General features: G+C 46.7%; 1 protein-coding gene across 1 annotated transcript in view; it reads left to right on the plus strand.

The window, feature by feature from the left end:
- Positions 1–20872, plus strand: part of LOC119969120 (cilia- and flagella-associated protein 44) — a 338226-nt gene that overhangs the window by 65699 nt on the left and 251655 nt on the right. The window contains exons 8-10 of the mRNA XM_038802337.1: positions 8304–8456; positions 10336–10383; positions 20085–20184. Coding sequence (XP_038658265.1) covers positions 8304–8456; positions 10336–10383; positions 20085–20184 — 301 coding nt within the window. The remainder of the gene's footprint in view (positions 1–8303; positions 8457–10335; positions 10384–20084; positions 20185–20872) is intronic.

Here is a 20872-nt window from a genome sequence, read left to right on the forward strand (position 1 = left end):
ATCCGCCATCAATGCTCCCTGGGACAAACCGATGGTTCCCCCGTAACGGGGCCTCCATCGAGCCCCCCACTTCTCCCCTATGCCGTCTCCATTGCCCACAAATTTTGAGGGTAGCCGCCACCACCGGGCTCATGGTATACCTCATTGGAGGGAGCGGCAACGGCGCCGTTACCAGTGCCTCCAGGCTCGTGCCCACACATGACGCCACCTCCATCCTCTTCCATGCTGCCCCTTCCTCGTCCATTACCCACTTACGCACCATCGCTGCGTTGGCAGCCCAATAGTACCCACAGACGTTGGGCAACGCCAGCACCCCCCTATCCCTGCCCCGTTCCAGGAACACTCTTCTCAACCTCGGAGTCCCATGCGCCCACACAAATCCCGCGATACTCCTGTTGGCCGTCCTAAAAAAGGCCTTCGGGATAAGGATGGGGAGGCACTGGAACAGGAACAAAAACCTCGGGAGCACCGTCATCTTAACGGACTGCACCCTCCCCGCCAGTGACAGCGGTAACATATCCCACCTCTTAAACTCCTCCTCCATCTGCTCCACCAACCTTGTGAGGTTGAGCTTGTGCAGGGCCCCCCAACTCCCAGCCACCTGGACACCTAGGTACCTGAAGCTCTTCCCTGCCTGCTTCAGTGGGAGCCTACCAATCCCCTCCTCCTGATCCCCCGGATGCACCACAAACAACTCACTCTTGCCCAGGTTCAACTTATACCCAGAGAAACCCCCGAATTCACTAAGAATCCTCATCACCTCCGGCATCCCCCCCGCCGGGTCCGCCACAAACAGCAACAGGTCGTCCGCATAAAGCGATACTCGATGCTCCTCCCCACCCCGCCCCAGGCCCCTCCAGTTCCCTGACTCCCTCAATGCCATGGCCAGCGGCTCAATTGCCAATGCGAAGAGCAAGGGGGACAGGGGGCACCCCTGTCTCGTCCCCCGGTACAGCCGAAAGTACTCCGACCTCCTCCTATTTAGAACATAGAACATAGAACAGTACAGCACAGAACAGGCCCTTCAGCCCTCGATGTTGTGCCGAGCAATGATCACCCTAATCAAACCCACGTATCCACCCTATACCCGTAACCCAAACCCCCCCCCCCCCCCCCTTAACCTTACTTTTAGGACACTACGGGCAATTTAGCATGGCCAATCCACCTAACCCGCACATCTTTGGACTGTGGGAGGAAACCGGAGCACCCGGAGGAAACCCACGCACACACGGGGAGGACGTGCAGACTCCACACAGACAGTGACCCAGCCGGTAATCGAACCTGGGACCCTGGAGCTGTGAAGCATTTATGCTAACCACCATGCTACCGTGCTGCCCCCTATTTGTGGCTACACTTGCCATCGGGGCCTCATAGAGCAGCCTCACCCAACGGATAAACCCCTCCCCAAACCCAAACCTCTCCAACACCTCCCACAGATACTCCCACTCAACGCTATCAAAGGCCTTCTCCGCATCCAATGCCACCACTATCTCCGCCTCCCCTTCCACAGCCGGCATCATAATGACATTGAGGAGCCTTCGCACGTTCGTATTCAACTGCCTTCCCTTCACAAACCCCGTCTGGTTCTCATGAATGACCCCGGGCACGCAATCCTCTATTCTTGTGGCTAGGATCTTTGCCAGCAGCTTAGCGTCGGCATTTAGCAGCAAAATCGGACTATATGACCCGCACTGCAGAGTGTCCTTGTCCCACTTCAGGATCAAGGAAATCAGCGCCCGTGACATAGTTGGGGGCAAAGCCCCAAGGAGGGGGCCCTTGCCTCGTTAAAGGTCCGAACCAACAGGGGGCCCAACAGGTCCACATACCTTTTATAAAATTTCGCCGGAAACCCATCTGGCCCCGGCGCCTTCCCCAACTGCATGCTCCCTATCACTTTAACCACCTCCTCCAGCTCGATCGGTGCCCCCAATCCTTCCACCTGCTCCTCCTCCACCCTCGGGAATCGCAGCTTGTCCAAGAAGCGCCCCATTCCACCCCCCTCCACCGGGGGTTCCGACTGGTACAGTTCCCCAAGAAAGTCCCTGAAGACCCCATTAACATCTACCCCACTCCGCACCACCTTCCCAGCTTTATCCGTCACTCCCCCAATCTCCCTGGCCGCGTCCCGCTTTCGGAGCTGGTGTGCCAGCATCCTGCTCGCCTTCTCCCCATACTCATACACCGCCCCCTATGCTTTCCTCCACTGAGCTTCCGCCTTTCTGGTAGTCAATAGGTCGAACCTGGCCTGAAGGCTATGCCTCTCCCCCAGCAATCCCTCCTCTGGAGCCTCCGCATATCTCTTATCCACCCTCACCATCTCCCCTATCAGTCTCTCCCTCTCCCTCTGCTTCCCCCTCTCCCTATGGGTTCGGATGGAGATCAATTCCCCTCTAGTCACCGCCTTCAATGCCTCCCAGACCGTCCCCACTCAGACCTCCCCGTTGTCGTTGGTCTTAAGGTACCTCTCGATACAACCCCGAACCCTCTCGGCCACCTCCTCGTCTGCCAGCAGCCCCACCTCCAAGCACCAGAGCGGACATTGGTCCCTCCCTTCCCCCAGCCCGAGGTCCACCCAGTGCGGTGCATGATCTGAAATGGCAATGGCGGAGTATTCCACATCCTCCACCCTCGAAACCAGCCCCCTGCTCAGTACAAAGAAATCAATCCTCGAATAGGCCTTATGTACGTGGGAGAAAAACGAGTATTCTCTGGCCGTTGGCCTCGCAAGCCTCCAGGGATCCACCCCCCCCCATTTGGTCCATAAATCCCCTCAACAACTTAGCCGCCACCGGCCTCCTACCCGTCCGGGGCTTGGATCGATGCAATGGGGGATTCAGTACCGTGTTGAAGTCCATGATCAGGCCCCCCACCTCCAGGTCCGGAATGCGGCCCAACATACGCCGCATAAACCCCGCATCGTCCCAATTTGGGGCGTGAACATTCACCAACACCACCCGCTCCCCCTGCAGCTTGCCACTCACCATCACATATCTCCCGCCACTGTAAGCCACCACATTTAACGCCTCCAGCCCTGAGTGAAATACTTGGCCAACCCATCCCTTCCTCAGCCGAACCTGGTCCACCACTCTCAGGTGTGTCTCCTGGAGCATGGCCACATCCACCTTCAGCCCCTTCAGGTACGCAAACACCCAGGCCAGTTTGACCGGCCCATTCAGCCCCCTCACATTCCAGGTTAACAGCCGGATCAGAGGGCTCCCTGCCCCCCTTCCCTGCCGATTAGCCATACCCCATCCCTTGCCCACCACCGGCCAGCGTCCCCCACTCTGTTAGTTCCCCACGGTGGCAACTCCCCCCCCCCCCCCCCCCCCCCCCCCCCCCTCCAGCACCCCCTGCATCCTCCAGCTCCTTCCTCACCGTTTCAGCAGCAACCCGGTAACCCCCCCCCCCCAGGCTAGGACCCCTCCTAGCCGAGCCCCTCCCTCCATAGCACTCCCATGAGCCAGCTAACTTCTGCTGACCCCGGCGACTCCCGCCCCACCTCCGACTCCTCCCCACGTGGGACTACCCCTCCTCCATCGTGCCGGTCAATGGGTCCTCCTCTCCCCCCCCCGCTCTTGCGCGGGAAAAGAAAACCGGCAGCAATAACCCGCGCTTCTCAGCCCCGACTCCGCCCCCACCATCTCCCAGCGCGGGAAACCCGAAAAAAGGCCGCGCTTTCACCCTGCCCAGCCCCGCCTCCTCTAGGGCAACTCCCATTGTCAGTCCCCCCCACCAGCTCCCCGTTTACCCCCCTGCCCAAACCCGTCCACCAGACCCCTACAGAAAAACCCATACAGAAAAGACATATCGACATCACCCCACCCACCCTAAGGCCAACCCACATCTTACATTAAACCAAGCAAATACAAGTACAGTATTATACAGCATCCCCCATCTTAGACCCTCAGTTTGAGTCCAATTTCTCGGCCTGCACAAAGGCCCACGCCTCCTCTGGGGACTCAAAATAATGGTGCCGATCCTTATAGGTGACCCACAGACGCGCCGGCTGCAACATGCCGAACTTCACACTCCGTCTGTGGAGCACCGCCTTCGTCCGGTTAAACCCGGCCCTCCGCTTCGCCACCTCCGCACTCCAGTCCCGAAAGATCCGCACCTCCGTGTTCTGCCACTTGCTGCTCCGCTCCTTCTTGGCCCACCGGAGCACACACTCACGATCCACGAACCGATGAAACCGCACCAGCACCACCCGCGGCGGCTCGTTCGGCTTGGGCCTCCTAGCCAGAATTCTGTGGGCCCCCTCTAATTCCAGGGGCCCCTGGAAGGACCCAGCCCCCATCAGCGAGTTTATCATAACAACCACATAGGCCGCCAGGTCCGACCCCTCCAGCCCCTCCATGAGGCCCAGGATCCGCAAGTTCTTCCGCCTCGACCGGTTGTCCAGCTCCTCGAACCGCTCCTGCCATCTTTTATGGAGCGCCTCGTGCATCTCCACCTTCCCCGCGACGGCCACAGCCCCATGTCCCTTTTGGAGGCCTGCTTCTGCAGCTCCAGGATCGCAGCCCCCTGGGCTGTCTGGGTCTCCATCAGCTCCCTGGTGGTTACCTTCAACGACTCCAGCAGCGCCACCTTAAGCTCCTGGAAGCAGCGCAGCAGAGTCGCCTGCTGCTCCTGCGCCCACTGCCTCCAGTCCTCCGGGCCTCCGCCAGCCGCCATTTTGCCTTTCTTCCCCTGCTTTTCCAGGGGTGCCTTCTCCGTTTTTCTCCTTACCCCACTCCTGGTCCGGACCATAGGACCGTAGGGGTCGACTCCTGTCCTCTTCCCACGTCGGGATTTGCTGCTAAAGTTCCGTTGGGGGCCCTGAAAAGAGCTCCAAAGTCCGTTTTCAGCGCGAGTTGCCGAATGTGCGGCTTAGCTCCGCATTGCCGCCACCAGAAGTCCTGACCTGAAAGAGTTATTGATATCATATGGGCAAGTTTGTAGAGATAAATTGGGAAGTACTAAAATGGCTATACATTATGTAGATGTGGGTTTATTTATTTTTTCTTGGGGGAGGTGTCATGTGAGAGTACCTTTAAAAAATTAGTGTTTAAGAAATATACCTTTAAGAAATAGGTTTATAAATGGGTGTCTTTCTAAATATCTGTAGTGAGAGTATCTTTAAGAAATGGGTGTTTATTACTGCAGTGATGTCAGAGAGGGGATGGAGCTGGGCTGTCTGTCAGCTTTTTACTTTAATTTTAGGCTGTTTGCTGCAGGGTGTGTATTTGTTTCGTTTCCAGAGCTAGATAGCTGCAGTCACAGCCGGAAGGGGTATTAGTCTCTCTCACTGTAATCTAAAAACTGTAAATCGATCCTGTGGTGATTTAAAACTAATAACTGCTCTCAGTAGTGATTTTAACCTGATGTGCTTCTGTTTAAAGGTTTTTTAAAAAGTCTTATGGATGTTAAAAGGACAGCTTAAGGGTTACTTAGTGTTGTATTATTTGGGGGTTGTATTTGAATTAATGGTTGCTAAGATGTTCACTATGTTTTAAAAAGGTTAACTTGAGTTCATAGAATAAACATTGTTTTGCTTTGAAAAATACCTTTCCATTTCTGCTGTATCACCCTTGTAAGAGTGGGCCGTGTGCTCCCCATACCACAATCTATTAAAAGTTGTGGTCCGGTGAACTCCATGATACGCTTTGGGGTTCTCTAAACCGTGGCCCATAACACCTTAGACTTGTTTCTTTTTTCTGGGTAAATATCCAGTGAAGTAAGTCAGAATCGTCCAAAGTCACCGACTCTGACTCAGAGTTGCAGAATTTATTGAGGGGTCCCAGGGAGAAAGAGAAATTGTACACAGGAAGTTCAAACTTCCTGGGCAATTCCCATTGAGTCCTAGCTCTGGGACACCTGGGGCAGCACGGTAGCATGGTGGTTAGCATAAATGCTTCACAGCTCCAGGGTCCCAGGTTCGATTCCCGGCTGGGTCACTGTCTGTGTGGAGTCTGCACGTCCTCCCCGTGTGTGCGTGGGTTTCCTCCGGGTGCTCCGGTTTCCTCCCACAGTCCAAAGATGTGCGGGTTAGGTGGATTGGCCATGCTAAATTGCCCGTAGTGTCCTAATAGTAAGGTTAAGGGGGGGAGTTGTTGGGTTACGGGTATAGGGTGGATACACGGGTTTGAGTAGGGTGATCATTGCTCGGCACAACATCGAGGGCCGAAGGGCCTGTTCTGTGCTGTACTGTTCTATGTTCTATGTTCTATGTTCTATCTGAGGAGTCCTGCAGTGCATCGTGAGGGTGTATGTCTGTTCTCTGACTATTTGGAGACTGGAATATCTGGGCCATTAACTTCCTGTGGCCGCACACCACTTGAATGTTGATTGAATTGATCAGCTTCTGATCTCTGATTTCTGTCGCTGAGTGCTCTGGCCACACAGTACAGTTGAATACTCCTTGAACTTGGGGAAGCTGGCGATCTTGTGAAGCTCATTGCCCTCTGGATCTGTGTCTGTGGGAAAGGTGATGAATTTCTTCACTTGTGCACATAGCTGGTTATACAGTGATGGACTGCCGTTTGGGAAATTCCACACAGGTCTGCAGCAACGGCTTGTGATCATCCAATCTTTACAGTGTGGAACGAGGCCATTCGACCCATTGAGTCTACATTGACCCTCTATAAGAGCACTCCACCCGAGCCTGCTCCCCCACCCTATCCCATTAATCCCTCAAGCTAAACTACACATCTTTTGAACACAAAGGGGAAATTTATCTTTGCCAATCCACCTAACCTACCCATCTTTGGACTGTGGGAGGAAACTGGAGCACCCGGAGGAAACCCACGCAGACATGGGGAGAATATGCAAACTCCATATAGTCACACGAGGCTGGAATTGAACTTGGATCCGTGGCGGTGTGAGGCACCATTGCTTTTTTTTGACAATTACATTAAATGTGCGATCCCTGCTTGATTCTTCCATCAGTGGGAACAACTCATCTTTCTATCTACTCTGTCCAGAGCCCTCAGGATTTTGAACACCTCTATCAACTCTCCTCTCAAGCTTTTCTTCTCCAAAGAAAAAAGTCCCTACTTCTCCACGTAACTGAAGTTCCTCATCCATGGAACCATTCTCATGAATCTTTTCTGCATCTTCTGCAATGCCTTCACGTCCTGAAGTGTGGTCCCCAGAATGGGACACACAGTCCTCCAATAGAGGCTGCACCAGTGTTTTATAAAGATATATCACAGCTTCCATGTTTGCGTACTCTGTGACTAGAGAAAATAAATTGGATTTGATTTGATTTATTGTCACATGTACTGAAGTACAGCTCAAAGTATCAGCTGCTATCTATAATATCAATTTGCCAGGTTGAGGATGGCATGTTTGAAATCAAGAACTTGTAACATTGCGAATGGCTCTGTGGAATGGGCTAAAGCTTCGCTGTACTGCACCACCAACTTATTGTTGGTAAGAAGTGCCTGAAGTAACAGATACCCTTAAAGTAGAAAAAGATCTGTCACATGAATGCTCCACTCAGATTTGGTGTAGGATTCTCAGCTGCATGTAAAGAACAAAGAACACAGGAACAGGCCCTTCGGCCCTCCAACCCTGTACCGGTCATGACACCACCTTTGGCCAAAATCCTCAGCACTTCTTAGTGCCGTAACCCTCTATACCCATCCTATCCATGTATTTGTCAAGGTGCCTTTTGAACGCTGTTAATGTATCTGCTTCCACAACCTCCCCTGGCAGTGCATTCCAGGCATTCACAACCCTCTGGGTAAAAAAAACCTGCCTCGCATATCTCCTCTAAACTTTGCCCCACAGACCTTAAACCTATGACCCCTAGTGACTGACCCCTCCACCCTGGGAAAGAGTGCCGGCCCATCCACTCAATCCATGCCCCTCATAATCTTGTGGACCTCCATCAGGTAACCCCTCAACCTCTGTTGTTCTAATGAAAACAGTCTGAGTCTATTCAGCCTCTCCACATAGCTAACACCCACCAGACCAGGAAACATCCCGGTAAACCTCCTCTGCACCCTTTTGGTAGTGTGGCGACCAGGTTCTACACAACTGTAGCATGACTTGCCAATTTTTATACTTGATGCTCCGTCCAATGAAGGCAAGCATTCCATATGCTTTCTTGACTACCTTGTCCACTTGTGTTGCCACTTTCAAAGATCTGTGGACCTGTACGCCCAGATCTCTCTTTTATTTTCTATATTCCTAAGAGTTTTGCCATTTATGGTATATTTCCCCTCTATGTTCGACCTACCAAAATGCATTACCTCACATTTGTGCGCATTAAACTCCATTTGCCATTTCTAAAACTAAACTATTTCAATTGATCGCAGGTCTGGGATTTTGAAACCATTGACACAGCGGAGTCTTATGATGAGGATTCTCAAATCGAGATGGAACCAATGAATGAATTGAATGTTGGAAGGAATGTTAACCTGCAGTTCATGGTGAAGTTCAAAGACTCAAACTTCATTTGGTGTGCTCAGGTATTTTAAAAAGATATTTATTTCTGGAAGAAAATTCTTTCCCTACATTACACAGAAAAACCATAATGTGGGAACAAAGAAGAATCAGAAATTCGACAACTATAGTATCTAGAGCATCAAACTATATTAAAAGTCTGATTAATGTACCATTTATTTCCTGTAACTTTCGTTGCAACAGTTTAATAGCTCAAAATAATAGAAAAATGATTCCTGGCTGAAAATGTAAGGAACGTACTAACCAAAATGAGAAGAGTGACATTGGTTGTTTTCGGAAATGTTACTAGTTTCCAAATCGGATGATGAAATGAGCGGTAATTCTTAAAAAAATTGATTTAACAGGGCCTGGGTGTCACTGGCCAGGCCAGCACTTTTATTGCCCATCCCTAATTGCCCTTGGGAAGTTGAAGCATTCTGCAGCACGGTAGCATTGTGGATAGCACAATCGCTTCACAGCTCCAGGGTCCCAGGTTCGATCCCGGCTTGGGTCACTGTCTGTGCGGAGTCTGCACATCCTCCCCGTGTGTGCGTGGGTTTCCTCCGGGTGCTCCGGTTTCCTCCCACAGTCCAAAGATGTGCAGGTTAGGTGGATTGGCCATGATAAATTGCCTTTAGTGTCCAAAATTGCCCTTAGTGTTGGGTGGGGTTACTGGGTTATGGGGATAGGGTGGAGTTGTTGACCTTGGGTAGGGTGCTCTTTTCAAGAGCCGGTGCAGACTCGATGGGCTGAATGGCCTCTTTCTGCACTGTAAATTCTATGATTCTAAGTACTTCTTGAAAAATTGTTGTTCCATTTTTTCTTTAACCAAACATTAGCATGTACTGAATAAGATATTAAACAAGCAAACATGTCAAATAATTTTACATCTAACAACAGAGGTGTTAAATTGAAGAATGGATTTTTAAAAAAAAAGTCGTTTAATACCCTTATTGAACTACTTGCTTTAAAAATCAGTCAGTTTGAAAAACCTTTGTATTTTACTGAGTAGAACAAGTAGGAGTTACCAGATCCTGAACAGCTACAGGTTTCAAAATTTCCCAGTCTGCATCCACAGGTCTGAGTTGAAGTAAAAGCATGATTGAATCTACCTCCATCACCCTCTCAAGCAGTGCATTCCAGATCCTAACCACTTGCTGTATGAAAAAGCTTTCCCTCAAATCACCATTACTTCATTTGTCAATGACCTTAAATCTTTGTCCTTTGGTTGTTACTCCTTCCATCAGTGGGAACAGTTCCTATCTACTCTGTCCAAACTCATCATGTGTTTGAATACCTTCGCTATTGAGTACCTGTGCAATTAAAGATAAAGGGCAGTAACATCCATTTGGGCAGATTACTGCTCTAGTTTTGATGGGACTTTTGGGACTTTGTGCGATAATCTATGAGAAAGCTTATCGATAAAATATTTGTGGATTTTTGCCTGAGTTGGCAGCCTAAAGCAAGGCTGGGGTGCAGCAGCAATCAGATGTGATTGGCTGTCTTGTTGGCAACCAAAGAAGAGAGCACTGAATTGTAAAAACTTCAGGAAGGCTTCAGCCTTTCGAGTCTGAGTTGCTGTGGTGTTCATGCTATTAATACTTTGTGCTGTGATTTTCCATCATTTGAATATTCTTGCCCAGATTTAGCCTTCATTTCCCACTGTCACATCCCAGGACAAATTCTGTAAGTATCAGTGGAATGCGGGAATGTTGCAGACTGGCTCTCTGTCCAACCTTCTGTTCCTGAATCGAAGAAATCTGATAGGGAATTGCTGTAAATCCAAGTAAAATCTGCATTTTTAGAAACTTCAGAATAAGCAGTGGCTTTCATTACAAAACATTGATGTTTGAGTTTGCTAAATTAACGCATATATTAAAGATGAACACCTTTGATTTTCCATAGGATGCCAGTGGCAGAATCTGGAAACTTGATCTCTCTTTTTCAAATATTGTAAGTTCAAGAAATTGTTTTTGATTAATTAAGCAAGTAAAAGCTGATTCAGAATCCAATGTGGTATTTTGCTCCTTTTCCCTCTATTGCCTATAGTAGCTCTGTCTTCTCTCTGTATCCTACATGAACACCTCTTCATTGTCTTATCACTGGTCTATATCATTCACATTTTTCTTCTCAATTTTGGTTTTTAATCTTATCTGATTTTTCCCTCCATCTAGATCTATGAAAATCGCATTTATGCCTCCATTTCCAATTACTTGTATTTTCTGCTTCCCATATCGTCCTAATTTCAATTGCCTGCTGTATTTTTTTTTAACAGTGCTTGAATATCTTGCCTGGAATTTATTTGTTTGTTCTTGGGGTGCATGTGAAACATGTCACATTTATTGCTAATCCTTTGTTGCCCCAGAAGGTGGTATTAATATATTCCCATGAAAGCCTGTCATTCTTGTGTAGGTGCTTCTACCACAATGGTGCAAAGTAGGTGATTCCAGGATATTAATCCAGTGAATGATGCAGGTTGTACATGTTGTAAGTATAGTGTCCTGAGGGTGAATATTGAGTTTAAAGTCTTGGACCCTCATGAAGTAATTTGTTCAATCCCGGATAATCACAAGCTTTTCTACAGTTATTACTCTCTATTCTTCAAGGCAACTTATAAGCGTGTCAAATTAACATGCAGAAGGAAACAAATTAACCAGTCTTGTCCCAGCTGAGCAATCCAAAACTAATCCCATTCCTCTGCTCTCTCCCCATAGCCCTGTATCTTTATCAAATTCAAATGTAAAACCACTTTTCTCTTAAAAGGTGTAATAGTCTCTGCCGCAACCTCTCCCAAAGTGACGAATGTATTCCATGCTCTGGCAACTCCTTTTAGTTTCTGAGGAAGCCAGCAGTAGTGGAACAAGGGTTATTGAACTATGTACAATACTCTGCCCAGAGCAGTAACTCTCTCCTCATCCCCAGTCCCTGTTAGGACAACCAAGCTCCAGGTCCAAAGCTTTTACTTTATTCTCAGTGGTGCTTTTCACAGTAACTTTGCAATGTAAACCTACTTGTGACAATAAAGATTATTTTGATTATGATGATTATAAGTCAGTGATTCCTTATCATTCATTTCCCCAATCAAAGAAAATAGTCTTCGTTCTATTAAAACCTTTCACAGTCTAAAAACATCTATTGCACCTTCATTGCTGCAGTGGAAATAATCATAGTATCGTAACACTTAAATAACTATGATTTCCCATCCTGTCATCATTCTGGCGAATCTGTGTTGACACAAAGGTAACTTTGAAGTCTTGTCCATTATGGGGCCAACCATTCTCTAGCAATACTCATTCATCCTATTGTTTCCCATCTGCCAAGCGATAATGCTATTACACTTCCTCTCCCACAATTTTCTGTCATAATATTTCCTGTTATACCAAATGCTTGAATTGTTTGAACAAACTCCGACAGATTTATAAGCATAACATCAGCTTCATTCCTTTTATCAATCCAAACAGTCACTCCTTGGGGGGAAAAAAACTGCCAGATTTACCAAACACAACTTGTCTTTCTCTTATATAAAAGTAAGCTAATATATGGATGTGGGAAGTCTGACATAAACACTGGAAATACTTGGCCGCATCTGTGGTGAGGGAAACAGAATAACATTTCAGGTCAATGATCTCTAGCAGAACCTTTTGTTTTCATGCTGGGTGGTACAGTGGTTAGCACTGCTGCCTCACAGTGCCAGGGACCCTGGTTCATTTCCACCCTTGGCTGACCGTGCAAAGTTTGCACGTTTTCCCCCTGTCTATGTGGGTTTCCTCCCACAGCCCAAAGATGTGGCTATGCTAAATTGCTTCTTGGGGTCCAAAACAAAGATGTGTAGATTAGGTGAAGGGGTAAATGGGATAAGAACATAAGAAAATAAAAACTAGGAGCAGGAGTAGGCCATCTGGCCCCTTGAGCCTGCTCCGCCATTCAATGAGATCATGGCTGATCTTTTGTGGACTCAGCTCCACTTTCCGGCCTGAAAACCATAACCCTTAATCCCTTTATTCTTCAAAAAACTATCTATCTTTATCTTAAAATAATTTAATGAAGGAGCCTCAACTGCTTCACTGGGCAAGGAATTCCATAGATTCACAACCCTTTGGGTGAAGAAGTTCCTCCTAAACTCAGTCCTAAATCTACTTCCCCTTATTTTGAGGCTATGCCCCCTAGTTCTGCTTTCACCCGCCAGTGGAAACAACCTGCCCGCATTTATCCTATCTATTCCCTTCATAATTTTATATGTTTCTATAAGATCCCTCCTCATCCTTCTAAATTCCAACGAGTATAGTCCCAGTCTACTCAATCTCTCCTCATAATCCAACCCCTTCAGCTCTGGGATTAACCTAGTGAATCTCCTCTGCACACCCTCCAGCACCAGTACGTCCTTTCTCAGGTAAGGAGACCAAAACTGAACACAATACTCCAGGTGTGGCCTCACTAACACCTTATACAATTGTAGAATAACCTCCCTGGTCTTAAACGCCATCCCTCTAGCAATGAAGGACAAAATTCCATTTGCCTTCTTGATCACCTGTTGCACCTGTAAACCAACTTTTTGCGACTCATGCACTAGCACGCCCAGGTCTCTCTGCACATCAGCATGTTTTAATATTTTATCATTTAAATAATAATCCATTTTGCTGTTATTCCTACCAAAATGGATAACCTCACATTTGTCAACATTGTATTCCATCTGCCAGACTCTAGTCCATTCACTTAACCTATCCAAATCCCTCTGCAGACTTCCGGTATCCTCTGCACTTTTTGCTTTACCACTCATCTTAGTGTCATCTGCAAACTTGGACACATTGCCCTTGGTCCCCAACTCCAAATCATCTATGTAAATTATGAACAATTGTGGGCCCAACACTGATCTCTGAGGGATACCACTAGCTACTGTTTGCCAACCAGAGAAACACCCATTAATCCCCACTCTTTGCTTTCTATTAATTAACCAATCCTCCATCCATGCTACTACTTTGCCCTTAATGCCATGCATCTTTATTTTATGCAGCAACCTTTTGTGTGGCACCTTGTCAAACGCTTTCTGGAAATCCAGATATACCACATCCATCGGCTCCCCGTTATCTACCGCACTGGTAATGTCCTCAAAGAATTCCAGTAAATTAGTTAGGCACGAGCTGCCCTTATGAACCCATGCTGCGTCTGCCCAATGGGACAATTTCCATCCAGATGCCTCGCTATTTCTTCCTTGATGATAGATTCCAGCATCTTCCCTACTACCGAAGTTAAGCTAACTGGCCTATAATTACCCTCTTTCTGCCTACCTCCTTTTTTTAAACAGTGGTGTCACGTTTGCTAATTTCCAATTCGCCGGGACCACCCCAGAGTCTAGTGAATTTTGGTAAATTATCACTAGTGCATTTGTAATTTCCCTAGCCATCTCTTTTAGCACTCTGGGATGCATTCCATCAGGGCCAGGAGACGTGTCTACCTTTAGCCCCATTAGCTTGCCCATCACCACTATCTCCTTAGTGATAACAATTATCTCAAGGTCCTCACCTTATCCTTCATAGCACAACGTCATCCCTTACGATTGCCCGGATGTCATCCTTAAATAACAGAGCTCCCTTGCTATCCACTCTGTCCTTTTGAATAGTTTGATACCCTCGGATATTTAACTCCCAGTTGTGACCATCCTTTAACCATATTTCAGTAATGGCAACTAAATTATAGTCATTCACGATGATTTGCGCCATCAATTCATTTACCTTATTCCGAATAGTACGGGCATTCAGGTAAAGTACACTTATGCTGGCTTTTATACCTCTGTTTTGATTCTTAACACCTCGATCAGTAACCTCTCCTAAGTTATATTTCTTCTTAACTTTTCTCCTAATTTTCCTTGTCGTTGAACCCATATCTTCATGTAACAATCCGCTGTGTCGCTTACCATTTATGTTTTTACTTCCCGTTTTATTCCTTTTAGTATTACTGGGCTTATTCGCTGAGCTCCCCTCAGTCACTGTACCTTGTACTATCGCCCTTTTTGATTTTTGATTATGGCTTCTCTGCCTTACACTTTCCCCCTTACTGCCTTTTGTTTCTGTCCCCGTTTCACTACCTTCTGACTTCCTGCATCGGTTTCCACCCCCCCCCCCCCCCCCCCCCCCCCCCCCCCACCCCGCTACGTTAGTTTAAACCCTTCTCAACAGCTCTAGCAAACACAGACATCGGTTCCAGTCCTGCCCAGGTGCAGACCATCCGGTTTGTCCTGGTCCCACCTGCCCCAGAACCGGTTCCAATGCCCCAGGAATTTGAATCCCTCCCTCTTGCACCATCTCTCGAGCCACGCATTCATCCTATCTATCCTGACATTCCTACTCTGACTAGCTCGTGGCACTGGTAGCAATCCTGAGATTACTACCTTTGAGGTCCTACTTTATAGTTTAACTCCTAACTCCCTGAATTCAGCTTATAGGAACTCGTCCCATTTTTTACCTATATCGTTGGTGCCTATGTGCACCACGACAGCTGGCTGTTCACCCTCACCCCCCAGAATGTCCTGCAGCCGCTCCGAGACATCCTTAACCCTTGCACCAGGGAGGCAACATACCATCCTGGAGTCTCGGTTGCGTCCGCAGAGCCGCCTGTCTATTCCCCTTACGATTGAGTCCCCTATCACTATAGCTCTGCCATTCTTCTTCCTGCCCTGCTGCGCAGCAGAGCCAGCCACGGTGCCATGAACCTGGCTGCTGCTGCCTTCCCCTGGTGAGCCATCTCCCTCAACAGTATCCAAAGCGTTATATCTGTTTTGCAGGGAGATGACCGCAGGGGACACCTGCACTGCCTTCCTACTCTTGCTCTGCCTTCTGGTTAACCATTTTCTATCTCCCTCAGTAACTGTCACCTGTGGTGTGACCAACTTACTAAACGTGCTATCCACGACGTCCTCAGCATTGCGGATGCTCCAAAGTGAGTCCATCCGCAGCTCTAGAGCCGTCAAGCGGTCTAATAGGAGCAAAACTGTACACAGTGACCAAAGTTGTACACAGTATCACAATATGCGGATATTGCAAAGCACATAAAGGGTTAATGTAACGTTACTACTCTAGTCACTAGATGGTGCTATAGAGAAACCATATAAATATCACATGCCTCTTGACTTCTGGGAGACAGATGGAAGAGAGTAGAAGAGAGCAAGACAGAGTAGTTGTGAGATAGTTGAACTAATAGTATAGTTAATAGTGTAGATGGGTAGTGTAATCTTTACTTAACTAATTCCTTAGTAATATATTTGAATCTAATTCAGTGTAGTGTAATAAATTAGATTTGTTTCTTAAACACAGCTTGCTGTTCTTTATTAGCACTATAACCTTCTCCATCCTGAAAGAACTAAAACAAAGAACACAACATGGTACTGGGTGTGATTGCTAACAGTTTTTAATTAGGTTTAGTTAGATTAGCAAGAAGATCGTCGAGAAAAAAAATCTTTGTCGAGAGAAAGAAAATCTTTGTGAGAAAAAACCCATCACACTCTAAAAGCCAGTCGCATCTAGAAGTACAGAGTGAAACAAGAAGAGATGGAATGGTAAACTAGATGTAAATTGGAGATATTTTAAGCAACAGTTTCAGTTGTATCACTCTGTTTCAGCTCTAGAGTCAGCCAGTGACCAGCGAAAAATTGCGCTGTTTATCACTGTGGCACTACCACTGTGTTAAATGGGGTAGACTTTGAACAGATCGAGAAACTCAAGACTGGGCATCCTTGAGGTTCTGTGGGCCACCCGCAGCAGCAGTAGCAGAACTGTATTCAACTACAATCTGTAACCTCATGGCTTGGCATATCCCCCACTCTGCCATTACCACCAAGCCAGGAGAGCAGCCCTGGTTTAATGATAAGTGCAGAGTACTTTTTTTTTTTTTTATAAATTTAGATTATCCAATTATTTTTTCCAATTAAGGGGCAATTTACCGTGGCCAATCCACCTACTCTGCACATTTTTGGGTTGTGGGGGCGAAACCCACACAGACACGGGGAGAATGTGCAAACTCCACACGGACAGTGACCCAGAGCCGGGATCGAACCTGGGACCTCAGCGCCGTGAGGCAGCAATGCTAACCACTAGGCCACCGTGCTGCCCAAGTGCAGAGTACTTAAGTGCCAAACAGCATAAGCAGCAAGCAATAGACAGAGCTAAGCAATTCCACAGTAATAACAATAATAATATTTATTATTGTCACAAGTAGGCTTACATTAACACTGCAATGAAGTTACTGTGAAAATCCCCTAGTTGCCGCACTCCGGCCCCAGTTCAGGTACACTGAGGGAGAATTCAGAATATCCAATTCACCTAATAAGCACGTCTTTCGGGACTTGTGGGGAAAAACTGGAGCACCTGGAGGAAACCCATGCAGACACGGGGAGAACGTGCAGACGCTGCACAAGCATCGGATCAGATCTAAGTTCTGCAGTGCTGACATATCCAGCTATGAATGATGGTGGACAATTAAACAACTTACTGGAGAAAGATGAATATCCCCATTCTCAATGATGAAGGAGCCCAGCACATCACTGAAAAAGGAAAGGTTAAAGCATTCGCAACAGTCTTTAGCCAGAAATCCTGAGTGGAATGCGGTGGCACGGTAGCACAGTAGTTAGCACTGTTGATTCACAGTGCCAGGCTCCCAGCTTCGATTTCCGCTTGGGTCACTGTCTGTACGGAGTCTGGACATTCTCCCTGTGTCTGTGTGGATTTCCTTCGGGTGCTCCGGTTTCCTCCCACAAGTCGAGAAAGACGTGCTGTTAGGTGATTTAAACATTCTGAATTCTCCCTCTGTCTACCGGAACAGGTGCCGGAATGTGGTGACTAGGGGATTTTCACAGTAACTTCAATATTAATGTAAGCCTACTAGTGACAATAGTAAAGATTATTATTAGATTATGATTATTATCTCGGCCTCCTCCGGAAGTCCCGAACATCACAGATGTCAGTCTTCAGCCAATTAGATGAACTCCATGTGATACCAGAAAAGGCTGAAGGCACAGGATACTGCAAAAGCTATGGGCCCTGACAATATTCCGGCAATAGTTCTGAAGATTTGCAGCTTCAGAATTAGCTGCACCTCTCGCCAAACCGTTCCAGTACAGCTACAACACTGGCATCTACCAGCAATGTGAAAAATTACCCAAGTATGTTAAATCCCTGCCAATTACTGCCTCATCTGTCTACTCTCGAGCATCAGTAAAGTGATGGAAGGCAGCACTGTCTCAGCAATAACCTGCTCACGGACGCTCTGTTTGTATTCCGCCAGACTCTCTCTGCTCCTGACCTCATTACAGCCTTAGTTCAAACATGGACAAAAGAACTGAACTCCAGAGGTGAAGTGAGAAGCACTGCTCGCATATGGCATCAAGGAGTCCTAGCAAAATTGGGGTCAATGGGAACTGGGGGAAACACTCTGCCGGTTGGGGTCATACCTATCACAAAAGAAAATAGTTGTGGCGGTTGGAGGTCAATCGTCTCAGCCACAGGACATCACTGCAGGAGTTCCTCAGGGTAGTCTCCTCGACTGCTTCATCAATGACCTTCCTTCCATCATTAGGTCAGAAATGAGGATGTTCGAGGATGACTGCACAATGCTCAGCACCATTTGCGACTCCTCAGATACTGAAGCAGTCCATGTCCAAATGCAGCAAGACCTGGACAATGTCCAGGTTTGGACTGACAAGTGGAAAGAATTTGTGCCACACTTGTGCCAGGCAATGACCATCTCCAACAAGAGAGAACCTAGCCATCAGCGCTTGACAATTGATGGCATTACCATTGCTGAATTCCCCCACTGTCAACATCCTGGGGGTTACCATTGATCAGAAACTGAATTGGACTAGCCAAATAAATACTTTTGCCACAAGAGAAGGCCAAAGGCTAGGAATCCTGTAGCGCGTAACACACCTCCTGACTCGCCAAAGCCTGTCTACCATCTACAAGTCAGGAGTATAATAGTATACTCTCCATTTACCTGGATGAGTGCAGTACCAACAACACTCAAAAAGCTCAACACCATCTAAAACAGCTCGCTTGATTGCTGCCCCTTGCACAAGCATTCACTCTCTCCACTACCATCATACAGTAGCAGCAGTGTGTACCATCTACAAGATGCTCTGCAGGAACTCACCGAGGCTCCTTTGGCAGCACCTTCCAAACCCACGACTACCACCACCTAGAACAAGTGCACCAGATTCCTGGGAACTCCACCATCTGGAGGCTTCCCTCCAAGTCACTCACCATTGTGGCTTGGAAATATATCGCCGTTTCTTCACTGTCACTCAGTCAAAACCCTGGAACTCCCTCCCTAACAGCACTGTGGGTGTACCTACACATCAAGGACTGCAGTGGTTCAAGAAGGCAACACACCAACACCTTCTCAAGGCAAATAAGGATTGGCAATAAATGCCAGCGAAGCCTACATCCTGTAAAATTAATTTTTTTTAATGTTCCCTTCACCATGAGTTCTTATTTTGCACAGTAGGCGCCCTACCCTCTCAAAGTATTCTTTTACTTTCTGGACCGTTTCTAGGAGGCCTTCTTATTTCCCTTTATGTAATCTGCTGGTGCCTTTCACATTCCCTTTTAGCCCTTCTCTTTCCACTTCTATGTGACATTTTCTGTACCCCTCAAGGTTGCTTTAGTATTGTTAACTCTGAACTGTATCAGAATTCTCTAAATTGGATACAAATCTAACTTTTCCACCAATCAGCAACTTCTGATCTATTCTCATTAATGTTAACATTTCTTGATATTTCTTAACTCTAGCAGGCAAACAGTGAGCATCAATACAAATTGTCCTTGGTACAGTTGCTCGTGTCTTTGCTTTCACATCTTTTCAGAGAACTTTGCAACTGGGAATATTTAGTTAGTTATTACAGTTATATTGAGTTTTTACCAATATTATAACATGGTGCCTCCCCATTCTAATTAGTACCTTTCCAGTGGTTTCCAATTGGAACATTCTGTCATTCATAGTCCTCCTTCACCTTTCCCCTTGAGTTCTGTATGATTTGTTTTGCAATGTTTCTTCATCACCTGCCCTAGTATCCATTTTGTTGTGATGTGATGTACATGTACCTTTAAAAAGGGGGTATACATTTAAACTGCTGTCGATGACTACCCGCAGTGAGACAGGATGTGATGTATAATCCCATGACTCTGTACACAGACATAACAGCAGTCAGATGTGTTGATGTAACCTCCCAGTTACCATGCTTCATATGTATCATCAAATAAAGAACCTACATTATTGTTTTGCTAACTCTTGTTCTATGATTGATGTGTTTGCGATGGACAGAAGAATTCAACACATCTTCAAGTATTGCTTCCTTCTTGGACTGCTTTGACATTTAATTGTAATAATTCTTAACCCCTCATATGGGCTCTGCTTACTCCATACCACGTGACATTCCCCCCCTTCAGAAAGGTGGTGAGTGTCAGTGAGTGGGGGGAATACGGGCAGCAAACTGACAACCTTGTTTATGCAAGTTGTGATTGGGTTCTTCATTCTCCAGGACTGATTAATGAGGATCAAAATCTATTAGATGAAGGGAACATTCGTGTGAACATTGCACATTTTATAACTGTTACTTTCAGTGATCAATTTTTCCTCCGTATATTGACAATTCTTCTGAATCTTTGCAGACCCAAGACCCTGAGTGTATGTTTTCTTTCCACGCTGGTGCGATCCAGGCTATGGACCTTTCACCACTCACCTACCTGATGGCGACAACGGCACTTGACCGTAGGTTGACTTCTTAAATAAAATATAACTAGATGTAGCTGCCGTTTAGTTAGCTTTTTTTCTACAAAAGATTAATATCTTTTCTTGGATTTTAATATAATTAATTTTTGACAAATAAACTGAAAAAACATAGTAACTAGTCTGATTTGATTTCATAGGATGCGAGGACTGGCAAGGGAAACATTTATTGTCTATCCCTAATTGCCATTGAGAAGGTGGTGGTGAGCCGCCTTAATGAAGTACTGGAGTCCATATGGTGTAGGTATTGGCACTGTTCTGTTGGGAAGGGAGCTTTGGATTTTGACCCAGTGACAATGAAGAATAGGTGATTCATATAGTTTCAAGTCAGGAAAGTGTATGAATTGAAGGGTCACTTTCGGATGGTGCTGTTCCCTTGTTTCTGCTGCCCGTATTCTTCTAACTGGTAGAGGCTGCAGGTGTAGAAGGTGCTGTCAAAGGAGGTTTGGTGAGTAACTGCATTGCATCTTGTAAATGGTACACATGTTGCCACTATGTTAGAGGATCATTTTATGACACTGATGGAGGCTATTTGGCTGATCAAATACATGCTGGCCTTCCTGAACAAACCTAGTCTGTCCCATTCCTCTCATTCGATACCCTTGGCACTGCAGATTTATTTTCTTCAAGTGCCCATCTAATTTCCTTCTGAATTCATTGCTAGCAGGAA

The sequence above is a fragment of the Scyliorhinus canicula genome, chromosome 7 (genome assembly GCF_902713615.1).
Source record: "Scyliorhinus canicula chromosome 7, sScyCan1.1, whole genome shotgun sequence".
Lineage (NCBI taxonomy): Eukaryota > Metazoa > Chordata > Chondrichthyes > Carcharhiniformes > Scyliorhinidae > Scyliorhinus > Scyliorhinus canicula.